The sequence below is a fragment of the Rhinolophus sinicus genome, chromosome 5, assembly GCF_057876585.1.
Source record: "Rhinolophus sinicus isolate RSI-liver-muscle chromosome 5, RSI-T2T, whole genome shotgun sequence".
Taxonomy (NCBI): Eukaryota; Metazoa; Chordata; class Mammalia; order Chiroptera; family Rhinolophidae; genus Rhinolophus; species Rhinolophus sinicus.
This window is the reverse complement of record NC_142505.1, coordinates 80,130,139-80,145,470: the sequence shown is the minus strand read 5'-3', so window position 1 is coordinate 80,145,470 and position 15,332 is coordinate 80,130,139. Positions and strand designations below refer to the sequence as shown.

Genomic DNA, 15,332 nt, shown 5'->3' with positions numbered 1-15,332 from the left:
GTGTGGATAACCACAATGCAAGGCAGGACGGGACAATAGCTGCCCACTGGCTAACACAGCAAAGTCAGACTTAGCCAGCATTGTGCGGTCTGTGGCCTGGCTCTGTTCTCCCCACCACGGTTCCAGTCCTGCTCTCTGCCGGCGGCCTGGGCAGGCTCCACTGCCTCCTTACCTTCTCAGCTCATTTGTCCATTCATGCATTGGGAAAGTATTTGCATGTGTATTATGTGTCAGCAAATAAGACAAGGTCCCTGTTCTCACGGATCTTATGGGCAGGTTGAAAAATATACAGTTATTCACCAAATAATGCTATGAGGGTGAGGCGTATAGCTCTATGAGAGTTAATATTTTAAAACAATGAACTAGACAAAGAGGATTTCCATGATATGTGTGTGTGTGTGTGCAAACTATACATACATACTGTTCCTTTCCTTTTGTTCTATTCCCTTCCCTTTCTGATTGATTCCTTTCTGATTCCTTGCCCAATTCGAGTATACCCAGCCTGACTTAAGTGTATATGTAGGAAATAGGGCCAAGCATTTTAGGGGCAAAGCATCATTAACATACCAATACTCACAAAACATATAGTTAGGTTAAGAAGAATTGGAATTTTCCCTTCCCCACCCCAGGGGTGGGGGGGAGATATAGTTTGTTTTCATTTCAACTTCTTGCCATATCATAAATTTTGTTACAGTATTTTTCCTTTTCTCTTCAAATTTATTTTCATCTCGCATTTACTATTTTGAAAAATTTCAAACCTATGGGAAAGTTTGAAAAAGTGAACAGTCATGTATCCTAGATTCACCGGTTGCTAACATTTTGTTTCGTTTGCTTTCTCTCTCTCTCTCTCTCAACATATTTAATCTTTTATTTTGCTGAAACATTGCAGATAAATTGCAGATATCATGACACTTCATCGCTAAATATTTTATCATGCACCCCCAAAGAACAAGGAAGTTCTCTTTTCTAGACAGAAAACCATTACCATAACATGGAAAGCTAACGTGCATACAATAATATTATCTAATCTATAGTGGGTATTTACATTTCCTAATAGTTTCAAAAAAGTCCTTTATGACTGTTTCTTTTTAATCCATGACCTAATGAAGGATCATGCACTATATTTAGTCCTCCTGTCTCTAAATCCCCTTCTTCTAGAACTGTTTCCCTGCCCACCTTTCTTTGGTCTTTCATAATATTAACAGTTTTGAAGAATCCAGTCCATCTGTCTTGTAGAATGTTCCAAATATGGAGTTGTCTGTTTCCTCGCCAGAAGATTCAGGTTAAACATTTGAGGAAGAGTGTTACTAGGGGTTACTGTGTCCTTCCCATTAAATGACAATCAAGAATATTATTTGTCCTATTATTGGTAGTGCTAACTTTGATCTCTTGTTAAAGGTGGTATCTGTCAGATGTCCCCATTTGAGGCTGTCTTTCCCATCCCCATCTAATTTTATTAATATTTTTATTAATTTTATTAATTTTTTTATAACCTGTGAGGTGATACTTTGAGAACTAGGAATATCTGGTTTCCCAACAGCTTTTCACCCAATGATTTCAGTATCCATGGATAATCTTTGCTGAATCAGATATTACATTGGTGGTTGCAAATGATGTTTTTCTTAATTCTCTCATTCCTTCTACTTTTATTAGGTGGCATTTTTCTGTGAAGAAGAGCCCTTCCCACAGTTTTTTTTTTTTTTTCTTCAGTATTCTTATGGACTCATGGATTCTTTTTTTATTCATTGTTATCATTCATTACTACCATTTTCTTTCAACTAGGAATATTTTTAATTGAGGTATGATTTACACACAGTGAAATGTATAGACATTAAGTGTGTCATTTGATTGGTTTTAACAAGTGCATGCGTCCATGTAAGGGCCACATATCTATCCATAGCCACAAAAGGTTTCCTTTGGCCCCTTTCCCAGTCCTCACTCCCACCATCATCTCATCCAAGCAGTGCTGATCTGAGTTCTTCATTATTCTCTTTGATTTTTAACTTGCTCCAAATGTTGGCAATGAAAACCCCATCTAGTAGCCTCTGTGTCCATTTGTTGTGTTCCCCTAACCTCCGAGTGCTTTCTTGCTTTCTGGCACACGCTGTTTTGTTGTATTCTTTTTTAACAGCTGAAAATATCCTATGGTATGGATACTAGTTTAATAATTTCTCCATGAGTGGACTTTAGGTTGTTGCCTTTTTTATCCTGTTATAAAAACGTGCAGCACATATTCTTTTTTTTAATTAAATTTTATTGTGGGTGACAGTGGTCAACAAAGCTATATAGGTTTCAAGTGTACAGTTCTATAATACATCATCTATATATTGCATTATAGGAACACATATTCTTGTACCACTTTTGTGAGTATTTTTATAGGCTAGAGCTCTCGAAGTATTATTTTTGGGTCAAAGAGTATGCGCATTCAAATTTTTAATTGGTGTTACCAAATTCTCCATTTCTCTCTTAAAAAGCCATGCTAATGAAGTTTCCACAAACAGTGCAGATTTTCCCACAGCCTAACCGACGCTGAAGTTTATCTTTCTGTGTATACGATGGTGCAGAGTTCAAATTTGGACTGATACTTGAGTAAGGTAAACACTAAAACCATAGGTTTTTGGTGCCAAGCCCAGTTTTGTTTTTTTTCCCCCTAAACCTGTAGAGAATTTTTATAAGAGTTTATTTGAGCCAAACTGATGACATATGCTGGGGAGCAAGATATCAAATTTTCCCTTCAAGCCCAGTTTTGATTTATATAGAAATGAAATCTCTCCTCTAAGGAGAGGTTAAACCCAAGGAGAAATTTTTGCCATTCAGTGTTAGAAATTCTATGTCATTCAGTGTCACATTCATCATTACCACCAACTTTTGGCAGAGAATATTTTTATTGTTTTTATTCTGCATTAACTGAACATGGGAGATAAATAAGAAGGGTGTGTGTGAGGGGGGTGATGACATTGCCCGCAGGGCTTTTGGTCCTTTTGAGCAGTCTTTATAAAATTTGGTTCAGAGTTCTCTGTATTTCTACTCTTACATAACTATTGGAACTGATTTTTATTTTGCAATGAACCTTGACGATTCTACATTTGAGATAGTAGGTTTATTGCTTGTAAGGTACGTGTGTGTGATTGATCACTGTCGCACATCAGCTAGTAAACAAAGATTTTCTCTTTGTTTTATTTTAAATATTGGACTTTTCTAAATTAAATACCTTCGTGGATGACTTTTAACTTATTTTTTCTTTTCTCCGGTTGAGGAACTTGTTTGAAAGCTATTGTCTCTGGTAATCTGGGTTGATTTTCTTTATAGGTATTCGAAGCTGTGATTTCGTGGATCAATTATGAGAAAGAAACCCGTTTAGAGCACATGGCAAAGCTGATGGAACATGTCCGTCTCCCTCTTCTACCTAGGGACTACCTAGTCCAGGTGAGTCCTGCGTGGAGAACCACGCTCTTCCCTACTTACCCAGGCCTCTGGGAGCAGTGTGGGCAACGCTGGTTGTATGGCGTGGTTGAGGCGTTTTCTGGGTCTTCTGTATGGGTTGCGGGCATCAATCCATTGGGTTAAGTACGAGGTGTGGGACTGTAAGGCTTAAGAGCATTGGTCTGAGAATAAGACACTTGGGTTCCAGTCCCTGCTCTACTGCTTGTTAGCTTGGAGTTTTTATTAAACCTCTCGAAGCTTCAGTTTCTTCTTCCGTAGAAGGGAGATTATAATAGAGCCCAGCGGAATTGTTATGGGGGCCAAAGGAGCTGTAAGTATGTAAGTCAGGTGTTTAGCGTGGAGCAGGGCAAAACAAATGTCCAATAAAAGTTACCTGCTTTTATTGTAGAGGACCAAACAAGAAGGGTCATTTCCAGAATGTTGCTATGTTCCCTCTTTGCCTTAGTTTTAGGCAGCTTGATGCCCAGCTTGGGGCTGTAAACCAACTCCTCACAGGTGCCTGGAATGTATGTTGCGTTGCATCTACCTCCTCTGGAAACATGGTGCCACGTGTTTCTCACTCAGTCCTTATCATAACCCGATGAGAAGAGATTACAACCCCTGTTTTACACATTCGGGCCTTGGGGCTTATGGAGGTTGGAATGTATCTGGAAGCACCAGCTGGTAAGAGGCAGGTTCAGGATTCAAATCCAAGTCTGTCTGGCTCCAAAGCACACACCTTGCACTAAGCAGGCTGCCACCTTTAATACTCTGTGTTCTCTTTATCCATTACATGACTTATTTTGTACAGTAAATCACATTACATACTCTTACCAGTAGGCAGAGGATAAAACTTAAATATATGGACAAAACAAAACACCGAGGCAGCAGGCTAGCCCTCAGCTATCCCTGACGTCTTAGGAAGAAATGCAGAGCGGAGGAAAGATGCGAGGAGGCTCAGCAGCCCCGCCGCCTAGCTCTGTCCCTCCCCAGCCGTCCACGTTGGGCAGATTCTCAGCCTTTCTAAACCTCAGTCTTTGCACCTGCCCGTATGGATTGCTTGGGGATAGAATGCAATAACCCATGTAAAGCCTGCTACTGTTGGCGCTACTAGCGGCCGAAGCAGTGTCCTCACTAGCTTGGAAGGTCCTCAGCTGGTGACATTGTTGTCCACAGGCCAAAGGGGTCATAGAGAAATGTTCTTTGAGTCTCTGAACCTCAGCCCCCTTCTCAGGGGCTGAGCCCTGCATTTGGTGCTTGGAATGGTGCCACTGCCACCTGGTGGCAGCATATCCTTCCTGTAGAAAATGTCCCCTAAGCCGAGACACTGCACCCGCCAGGCTTCCCATGTCAGAGTCTAACCTCCCACTGTCCTGTGGGAACCTGATCAAAGGTAGACGTGGACATCTGGCCTCCAGCAGTCGCTTCCACAGGGAGGAAGGGCGGCCTGTGGCCCTGGGTTCCAGAGAAAGTATCGGGGCCTTGGAGACTCCTAGTTGACCCTCCATCAGGTGTCCACAACCACAACTTAACAGAGACATTAGAAGATAATTCCTGGGTTATTATGGCCAAATAGGTTTACATTGGAGAAGAGGGTCAGAGGCAATGAGCGTGAAAAGTGTTGTGTGAGACCCTGTTTTAAAAAGGGCTTTTTTCAGAATACTTCATTAATAGTCATTTGACCTTGAACTTCAAACTGGTGTAACCCACTGGGGATGGCTGATGGGAGAGGAGGAGCAGGAGAAAGGGGAAGCCCTGGACAGACCTGTGCCAACACTGTCTGACTTCTGGGGAGGTGTCTCCTTGTGTTGGTTTTTTAAAATAGTTAATATTTATTAGGTTTTATTAAACATTTAAAAATATTGTACTAAGTGTGTAACATGCAATATCTTTAAAATAATTTTTATTGTGATATAATATATAACATAAACTTCATAATTTTAACCATTTTAAGTGTGTAATTCAGTAGTATTAATTGCATTCACCGTGCTGTACAACCATCACCATATCCATTTCTAAAACTTTTCCCTCCCCCCAAATTGAAACTCTGTACCCACGAAGCACTAACTCTCCAGGGGAGCTTTTCATTCAAGCTGAGTGAGTTCTTTGGGAGAAGTAGTTTTTCATGCATTTCTCTTTCCTCCCAAGCAGTTGTAGAGATCCTCTCTCACCCTTTTAATTTTTTCTTTTTTTACGATTTTATTGGGGAAGGGGAACAGGACTTTACTGGAGAACAGTGTGTACTTCCAGGATTTTTTCCAAGTCAAGTTGTTGTCCTTTCAATCTTAGTTGTGGAGGGTGCAGTTCAGCTCCAGGGCCAGTTGCTGTTGTTAGTTACAGGGGGCGCAGCCCACCATCCCTTGCGGGAGTTTAACCGGCAACCTTGTGGTTGAGAGGACACGTTCCAACCAACTGAGCCATCCGGGAGCTTAGCAGCAGCTCAGCTCAAGGTGCCGTGTTCAATCTTAGTTGCAGGGGGCAGAGCCCACCATCCTTTGTGGGAGTTGAGGAGTCTAACCGGCAACCTTGTGGTTGAGAGCCCCCTGGCCTACGTGGGAATTGAACTGGCAGCCTTCTGCGTTAGCACGGAGCTCCAACCGCCTGAGCCACCGTGCTGGCCCCTAATTTTTTTAACTGACCCTAAAAGTTTATGATTTGTCCCAACCTACCTGAGTCCCTCAGTGGGACTGAGAGAAACAGAGTGTTCTTGGGAACCGTCTCTGGGGAAGGAAGTGCCCAGCGGTGACAGAGGCCCTGTCTCACCAATCCTTTCCCTGCCAGCTCCAACACTGCCCTGGCTGCGTTTCATTCCTAGTTACAGGCAGGGACCAAGGAGATGCTCCCAGGCCTTGTTTCTGACCAACTTGAGGGCTGAGGTCATTGAGGTGGGGAGGCCCTTCTCATTCTCTAACTGGGCTTGAGTGCTACAGGGTCAGAACCCTGTCTTGTTCATCACTGTCTTCCTGCTGTCCAGCCCTGGGCTGCCCAACCAGGAGACATTCCATCGTTGTTAGCTATTGAATGGAATTGACCTTTCCCAATAAATCCTAAACTGCCGCAAAGGAGGTGGCCTCTGGAGATCATACTACCCGTTACAGATATGCCACATAGTAATCTGACCTGGAGCACAGGATGGAGATTTGAGAGAGCACCAGAATGTTTCATCCTTGGCCTTGCTCAGGAAACATTTAGGCTTACCCTTGCTGAGCACCTACTTAGATCAATGGCTCCGGGATAAGAGGTGAGGAAGCCCTCATCCCAGCTTAGATGAGGTTCAAGGTGAGGTCAGCAGGTAGGACTTTTGTGCAGGACATTTCTCTGATGTCATCCCTCAGTTAGAGAGTGCCTGACTGGCTAGTTTTCTGTGAGGATTTCACTTAAGAACATGGATACGAGTTCTTCTTGACCATCACCTTGTTTTATTTCATGCCTCCAAAGGTTGGCTGATGGATCCTGCCCTCTTCCTCTCCCTTTCCTCTTTTCAAATATCTGACCATTTGCCCTGAATGTTACAATGCATTCAAACCAGGAGGAACGTGGGAAAAGACTTTCAGGACAACTCATTGTCTTTGTTTTGCATAGTCTCATTTAAGCCTCAAAACAAACAAATGAACACACACAGTCAATGAGGTTGTGGGTAACTTTAATGTGCCCATTTAAAAAAAAAAATTATTTAAGTGTGGTTTTCCCGGACCCATCAGCTCCAAGTCAAGTAGTTGTTTCAGTTGTGGAGGGTGCAGCTCACAGGGGCCCATGTGGGGATTGAACCGGCAACCTTGTTGTTAAGAGCACTGTGCTCTAACCAACTGAGCTAACCAGCTGCCCTATAGGCCCATTTTACAGATGAGAAAACTGAGGGTCAGAGGAGTTAAGTAGTAGAGCTGGGATTTGCGTCCCTGTCCAATGCCAGAGCTTAATCATTTACTCTTTGACTCTCTTGCAAAGCAGAAGGTGACCACCAAGTTGTAACTGTGGACCTTTCTCTTGAGGTCTGAGATGACGTGTTGTGGGAATGAATGAATGAGTGTGGGCGTGCAGGAATGACTCATCCCAGGTGACAGCCTGGCTAGTGTGGCTGAGCTCTGCTCTTGGGATCACCTGTGGGTTATTACCTCTAGACGGTTGAAGAAGAAGCTTTGATAAAGAATAACAACACCTGTAAGGACTTCCTCATCGAAGCCATGAAATACCATCTGCTCCCTCTGGATCAGAGGCTCTTGATTAAGAACCCAAGGACCAAGCCCAGGACGCCAGTCAGTCTGCCCAAGGTAAGCCCCAGCCCAGTCGCTGCCAAGAGTCAGGACTGTCCTGGGAAAGTGGCCTTCCACTCCTGCCTCCAAGTCTTTGCTCACCCATGGCTGTCCTGCATCTTGGTTGCATTTCGACCTAAGAGATGGAGTCTGCTGGTTCCTCTTGAATCTGCTGCTACCTCTCTCTTCCGGGCTCCTCCTTTCTTAAGAGTTTGAAGGTAATCTGCAGTGTCACCAGAGCGGAGTGAGAGTAACTGAGTGTTCTTCCCTCCCCCTTCTTGTTACACACTGTGCTTCGAGCTGTATTGCTGTTGGGAGCTAAAGGATGACTGTGTGGGCTTAGGTCAGTGATGGCCATAGCAATCCTCTTTCTAGGCCATTCTTTGAGTCAGAGCCATCCTAATCTGCCTGCTTCCCTCACCACAGAGCCATAAAGGACAGTTAGGGCTGCCAGAGAAGAGAAGGGGCCTTAAGCAGTCTGACAGGCAATGAGGCAGGGGACAGAAATGGGGAACTGTGGCCTTGTGAGGGGGCAGCCAGGGGAAGGGAAGGATGAGCATGGGCGGGGACCCTGTGATCTATGCTGGGTACTGGCTGCTTTGGTTCCCTGCAGGTCCCCTCCCCTTTCTGGTCCGCAGTCCCTCATCTGCAGAATAAAAGATGCTGCACAAGACCATCTCCAAGTCCTTTCTGGCTTGGCGTTCGAGTAGCCTTTGTAGGCTCCTGACATACGGCGCTGTGTGGGAAGGTCCCAGCCAGCCCTGGAGGAGAGGTGGGAGGAGAGGAGTGAATTGTGCTGGCAGCACCGGGAATTCCTGAAGCCTTTGCTTCTCCTCCTCTTCCTTCCGGCTGGCTGCCCTACCCATCACCGGCTGCTTCCAGGAAGGGTTTCAAAGGGCTAGGGAAGTATGTTGTCCAAGACCAAATGTTTGGCTTCTCCGAGGTTTGCAGTTCCTTTTCTCCACTCTGCTCTGTGACCCTGGATCGCGGAGAATAGAGTGGTTGCAACGTAAACAAAGGCTACAAAGGTCCCATATAATAACACAGGCAGCTGACCTCTCCTGAGTGCTTAGTGCGTGCCAAGCAGTGAGCTGAAGGTATGGCACATCCAGCTCATTTTATCCTCTCAACAGCTGTATAAGGCAGAGGCAGTTATCCTCGGTTTATAGCGAGGGAACTGAGGGTCAAAGAGATGAAGTGACTCGGTCAAGGTGAGCACAGCTGATATGGTGGAACCAGTGTTTGCTTGACTCTTTCTCACCCTCCAAACCTGATCCCTGAACCCGCGCCTTGCTTCACCTTGGCAAACCTCAGAGTACGTACTTATCTGTCTGCCTTCTGTTGCCCAGCGCTGGAAAAAAGGGGCAGCCGCAGGGCAAGGGTCTTGGTCTGACGGGGTCACTTGCTTTAGTACATGTTGACAGCCTTTTGTTTTATTTTGTTGCAATATCGCACTGAAACTTCTTCATATTTTTCAACATTAAAATAATGGTTTTCTTTAATTATAAAAACATGTGCTCCTTATAGATTATTAAAAGGATGCTGTAATTTTGAAATAAAGTAAAAAAAAAATCACCTGAAATTCCTCCACCCAGGGGCAATCACTGCAGTCATTTTGGTGAATTTTCTTCCAGACATATCTCTGTGCACAAATAGATAAAAATGTACTCTTATAGATAAATGGAATCTTGCTGCATAGATTGTAATCGTTTTTTCTCCTTCTCAACCATATGCTACAGACTGCTTTCAGTGTTACCAGTTTGGTGAAATCTGCATTTAAATTGTAATAGGCACATGGTATTTAATTAAATTTATGTACCATTATTTATTTAACTGTCCTCTATTGGTGGGTTTGACATAATTTCTATTTTTTAATATATAAACATTTCTGTGTCAAACATCCTTTATTTTAGTTGGCATTTCTTTAAGTGTGGGTAAGATTTAATCTTGGTTTCGTATGATTATTGGCATTTGTATTTCTTGTTTTTGGAATTCTCGTTCATGTTCTTTGTGCATTTTTCTATTGGATTGTACATTTTTTTATCAAGGGTTTTTAAGGGCTCTCTTTGTGTAAAGAGGTTAGGCCTTTGTATTTAAAGCATTGTTTTCTTAGTTTGTAATTTGCCTGGAAACTTACTACATTTTTTTGAATCCCCCAAAATAGTTTTTTAAGTAGTCAAATTGATCTGTTTTTGTTTTATAGCTTAGGTTTTGCATCGTGCTTAGAAATGTTTTCCTTACTCTGAGATGAAAAGAAAATACTCCCATGTTTTCTTTAAGTACTTTTATGATTTCTGCTTTACATTTGAATCTTTGATACACTTAGAATTTATTTTGGTATAAGGAGTGAGGGTAGGAATCCAGCTTTATCAGTATTGCAAATCATGACCCAGTTGCCCTAAAGTTATTTTATTAAATAATCTCTCTCTCTCTCCCATCAATTTGAATACCACTTGCAATTATGATCTAAATTTCCACAAGGTTTCTGTCTTGAGATTATTGATTCTAAGGTGCACTGTTGTTTTATAGGAGGAGGCTTTTTCTATCCCGGATTTTCAGCTGGGCCTTGTTGCGTGCCTGTACTTTTCTCTTTGGAAACTGAAGTTCCCATCCTGTATGATATCAGGTTAAGGACATCTTTTCCTGGGGAGTGTATTCTGGAGCTAAGGAAATGGTGCAGAGCTGGCCCAGTTTCTTTGTGTGGAGACCATACCCAGTGACCTCTCCTTTTTTAGATTCCACATCTAGCTTTTACCACATGTACTCAAAAACAGACAGTTTTAAAAATCAAAGCTGAGTTTGTGTCTGAGCCTCCACTAAGCATGCTAAGACCCCTGCCTCCCCACCCTCCATATTGAGTCTATAGTTGAGAAGAGTCTGCTCCTTGTTTCAGGAGACCAAAGTTGGCCCCCCGTGGCCGCTACTCCTCAGAAACCATTTATTTTCAGAATGAAAATGTTTAGATTCCTGGGCACATAGCCTTCTGTGAGCACCTGGGACATGACTTCTTTTGAATCTGTCGGAGGAATTAAAAAAAAAAAAAAAAGGCATTGCTACTCTTTGCCTCACTGTTCCCCCAATTTTAATCCTTGAATGATTTAAGGATAGATTGTCCAAGCTGCTTCTCAGACTCTACTCCTGTCACCATTGTTTGGGCACTTAAATTAGTGAGGGGGATCCCCATGTGGGTTTGAGGAATCGGGTGTGCTGGGGGAGACTAATGCTTTGAGGGTTATCAGGTTGTACGTTATTTCATTACATCATCACAATGATAGGCGAGTACGGTTCATACCCCTACTTTACTGGGTTTACTCAGAGAGGTTAAGTTGCTTGTACAGTTACGTAGCTAGTCAGTGCAGAGCTGGGATGCAGACTAAGGTCTATTCCACTCCAAAGTCTGGGCGTGCTTTTTCTTATACCAGACTGCCTCCCAGGGACAAGTTTTCAGGTTTTAGTGACTGATGAAAAGGATTATTTTCTTTTTTTAAATTATCAAAGTCTCCTTTATTTAAAACATAGCATCCCATTCATCTCATTAATAGATGGCATTTCCAATACATTTACTTCATTTTTAAAAATGAAGACTTTATATTTTTTTAGCAGTTTTAGGTTCATAGCAAAACTGCGGGGAAGGTACAGAGATTTTCCATATACCTCTGCCCTGACACATGCAGTTTTCCCTTATTATCAACATCCCCTATTATTTACTTTAAAACTCAGATTAATCAGGTACAATAATTTATACACCAAAAAGAGTAAAAATTCACTCTTTTTAGGAATGCAATTTGATGAATTTTGACAAATGCATTGTGTCATATAGCCACCATCCTAATCAAAATATAGAATATTTTAATCACTCCAAAAAGTTTCTTTGTGCTGCTTTGTAGTCAAGCTCCCTCTTCCACACCCCAACCCTTGGCAACTATTTTTGATTTCTGTCCTTGTACCTTTGTCTTTTCTAGAATGTCATTAAAATGGAATTATGGCATATCTAGCCTTTTGAACGTCTTTCTCTTAGAATAATGCTTTTGAGATTCATCTATGTTTTTGCATGTCTCAGGAGTTTATTTCTTTTTATTGCTAAGTAATATTCCATTGTATGGGTGTACTATAATTTGTTTATTCATTTACCAGTTGATGGACATTTGAGTGTCCAGTTTTTGGCTAATACAAATACAGCTGCTTTGAACATTCATTTACTGATCTTTGTGTGGACATATGATGTCTGACAATTAAGTTTGCGAACTTGTTGCCCCGATGTTGCTAACCTTTTTTGATATCAGAGGGATTATTATTATGAATTTGTACCAGCTGGACAGTTAACCAAGTTTACTATATAGAAGTGCTGAAAAGGCTGCGTGAAAAAGTTAGACGACCTGAACTTTTCACCAACAATTCATGGCTCTTGCATCACGACCATGCACCAGCTCACACAGCACTGTCTGTGAGGGAGTTTTTAGCCAGTAAACAAATAACTGTATTGGAACACCCTCCCTACTCACCTGATCTGGCCCCCAATGACTTCTTTCTTTATCCGAAGACAAAGGAAATATTGAAAGGAAGACATTTTGATGACATTCAGGACATCAACGGTAATATGACGACAGCTCTGATGGCCATTCCAGAAAAAGAGTTCAAAAATTGCTTTGAAGGGTGGGCTAGGCACTAGCATCAGTGCATAGCTTCCCAAGGTGACCATAGTGATATTCAGCAATGAGGTATGTGGCACTTTTTCTAGGATGAGTTCGCAAACTTAATTGTCCGACTTCATATATGTTAATTTCTCTTGGATAAATAATTTAGGAGTAGGATTGCTGGGTTGTATGGTAAGTATATGTTTAATTTTACAAGAAATTGCTAAACTGTTTTTCAAAATGGCTATACCATTATACATTTTCATCAGCAATTTAGGAGAGTTCCAGTTACTCCACAGTCTTTCCACTACTTCTATTATCTATTTTCAAAAATTTTGGTCATTCTAGTAGGTATGTGGTAGCATCTCACTGTGGTTTTGATTTGTGTTTCTCTCATGACTGATATTGAACATCTTTTCACATGCTTATTGGCCATTTGTATATCTTCTTTGGTAAAATCTCTGTTCAAATCTTTCCCCCACCTTAAAAATTGTATTATTCTTATTGAGTGGTAAGAATTCTTTATATATTATAGATACAAGTCTTTTATCAGATAACTATTTTGCAGATATTTTCTTCTAACCTGTGTCTTATCTTTTCATTTCCTTAACAGTATCTTTGGGAGAGCAGAAGTTTTAAATTTTATCAATTGTTTTTCTGTTATGATTTATGCCTTTTGTGTCCTAGGTAAAAAATCTTTGCCTAATCTAACACCACAAAGATTTTCTCCTATGTGTTCTCCTAGAAATTTTAAAGTTTTAGGTTGTACATTTAGGTCTATAATCCATTTTGAGATTTTTGTTTTAATATGGTATGTGAGGTAAGGGGTCAAGGTCCATTTATTTTGTATTTGAATGTCCAGTTTTTCCACAGCATTCATTGGAAAGATTCTCCTTTCTTTATTGAATTACTTTGGCACCTTTGTTGTAAATAATTGACTATCTACTCGTATGTGTTGGTCTATTTCCTTACTCTGTTCTGTTCCTTGTATCTGTTTGTCTATCTTTACACCAATACCATGTTGCCTTGATAACTAGCTTTATAGTAAATCTTGAAATCAGGTAGTGTGAGTCCTCCAATTGTGTACCTCAAAGCTGTTTTGGTTAGTCTAAGTTATTTGCATGTCCATATACGTTTTAGAATCAGCTTGCCTATCTCTGCAGAAAAGCCTGTGGAGATTTTGGTAGGGATTATGTTGAATTTTTAGATCAATTAGGGGAACTGACATTAGCAATACTAAATCTTCTCTGATCCATGAACACAGTGTGTGTGTGTGTGTGTGTGTGTGTGTGTGTGTGTGTATTAGGCCTTCTTTAATATCTCTTAGCAATGTTTTACAGTTTTCAGTATATGGGTCTTGCATGTCTTTTGTTAGATTTATTCCTAGGTATTTCTTAGTTTTTGATGCTATTGTAAATGTTTTCTATTAAAATTCTAATTTCTAATAGTTTATTGCTAACATGTAGAGATAAAATTGATGAGAAAGCTTACTTAATGGAGAAGGAGAGGTCAAGTTGGTGATGGCTTCACTGATTGCTGCAAAACATGGACGGGATTACTGAGCACCTCACTTCAGGGAGGCATTTAGAGTTCTAGAGCTAACTGGTTCCAGTTAAATGGCTGGCATTCTTCGTTTGTGTCCTTGGCACACAGCCTAGATTCTGACACAGGGTGGGAGACAGTAAAAGTTTCATGAATGAAAGCAATATATTTTTAAGGAAGAAACAACCTATGGAGATTTAATAGTGACCATTTCTGTTACCTCTAGTTGTTTTCCAATGCTTTTCAGCATCCGTACATGTGTTTTTGCCTAGTTATAGTGAGGATTTCTGTCCTACTTCATACCTTCTTTTGGTCACTAATGTGGATTGACCCTAGAATGTTTGGTTCAGCCCACAAATCCAATATTGAATGAATCCAGTTGTCATTCCTGGTGGTGAGATGGGCTGTGAAACACTTAGATTAAAAAGAAAAAAACACTGGCAATAAACTGTCATGCATGCATCGATTCATTAATTTATTAACTTACTCATCCAACACACTTCACTAATTGCTAGGCACTGGGCTCGGTGCTGCAGCCACAAAGACTCATATGAGCTGGTCTCTTCCCCAAGGTGCTCCAGACTACGCAGAGGGGAGACAAATGTAAAAGGACAATTACAATGGACTATGTAAGTGCCACAGTGGAGGTCTGGGCAAGACCCTCTATGAGCAGAGTTGGGGAAAGCTCTCTGCAGGAGCCGAGGCCTGAGCTGCCTCCAAGGTCAAATGCAAGTAGTCTATGAGAATGAACACCCAGAAACTGGCTCAGGACTGGCTCGCACAGCTCATGGCCCTTCAGTAATTTTACCTTGTGCTCTGTTGTTTCCCAGGTCATTGTCCTTAGCACCAAAAGGCATTGATAACGATTCAGCAGAATTGTTTCAATACACTTCCTTGTGTTTTAGACAAAGCACTTTATCTACGTTGTCTTATGTTATCTTCATAACAACTCTGGAAGTTCTAATTTTGGAGAAAACTGAGATTTGGTGAGATTGAATGACGTGCCCAGGCTTACACAGCCCAGTGGCAATGCAAGGGGTGGGTGTAGGTCTCACCAACTCAGAGCTGCGCTTCTGAGCACGGCACAGCACTAACCCCACAATGATGCTGATAACAGATCTCAGTGGCTGAGCATTCATCACGTGCCAAGCACTAGGCTGACATACGTTTTTCATCAAATGGGATTTTCAAAATTGTAATTATCCCCATTTTACACACGAGGAAATTGGATCTTGGGTTGTGTCACCTACTCATTATGTATTAGTTACCAATTTCTGAATTACAGATTACACTCACCAGGGTGGTTTAGCACAATAGATGTTTATTATTTCACACTTTCTGTGGGCAGGAATCCCACAGTAGCTGAGCTGGGTCATCCTGGCCCAGGGCCTCTTATAATTGAGCAGTTGGTTGGGGGCTGCAGTCACCTCAAGGTGAGTCTCAGCCCACTCTCATGGTTGCTTATGGGCCTCAGTTCCACACC

The 15,332-nt window shown here is 41.7% G+C and overlaps 1 protein-coding gene across 23 annotated transcripts in view; it reads left to right on the top strand.

Annotated features, from left to right (window-relative positions):
• The window catches only part of KLHL3 (kelch like family member 3), a 237,405-nt gene that overhangs the window by 195,022 nt on the left and 27,051 nt on the right, over nt 1-15,332 (top strand). For 21 of the 23 annotated variants that reach the window (XM_074313570.2, XM_088798628.1, XM_074313562.2 and 18 more), the window contains 3 exons: nt 3,310-3,426; nt 7,542-7,691; nt 14,422-14,478. In XM_074313570.2, coding sequence (XP_074169671.1) covers nt 3,310-3,426; nt 7,542-7,691; nt 14,422-14,478 — 324 coding nt within the window. The remainder of the gene's footprint in view (nt 1-3,309; nt 3,427-7,541; nt 7,692-14,421; nt 14,479-15,332) is intronic. The other 2 variants (XM_074313563.2, XM_019740223.3) reach the window with 1 other exon arrangement.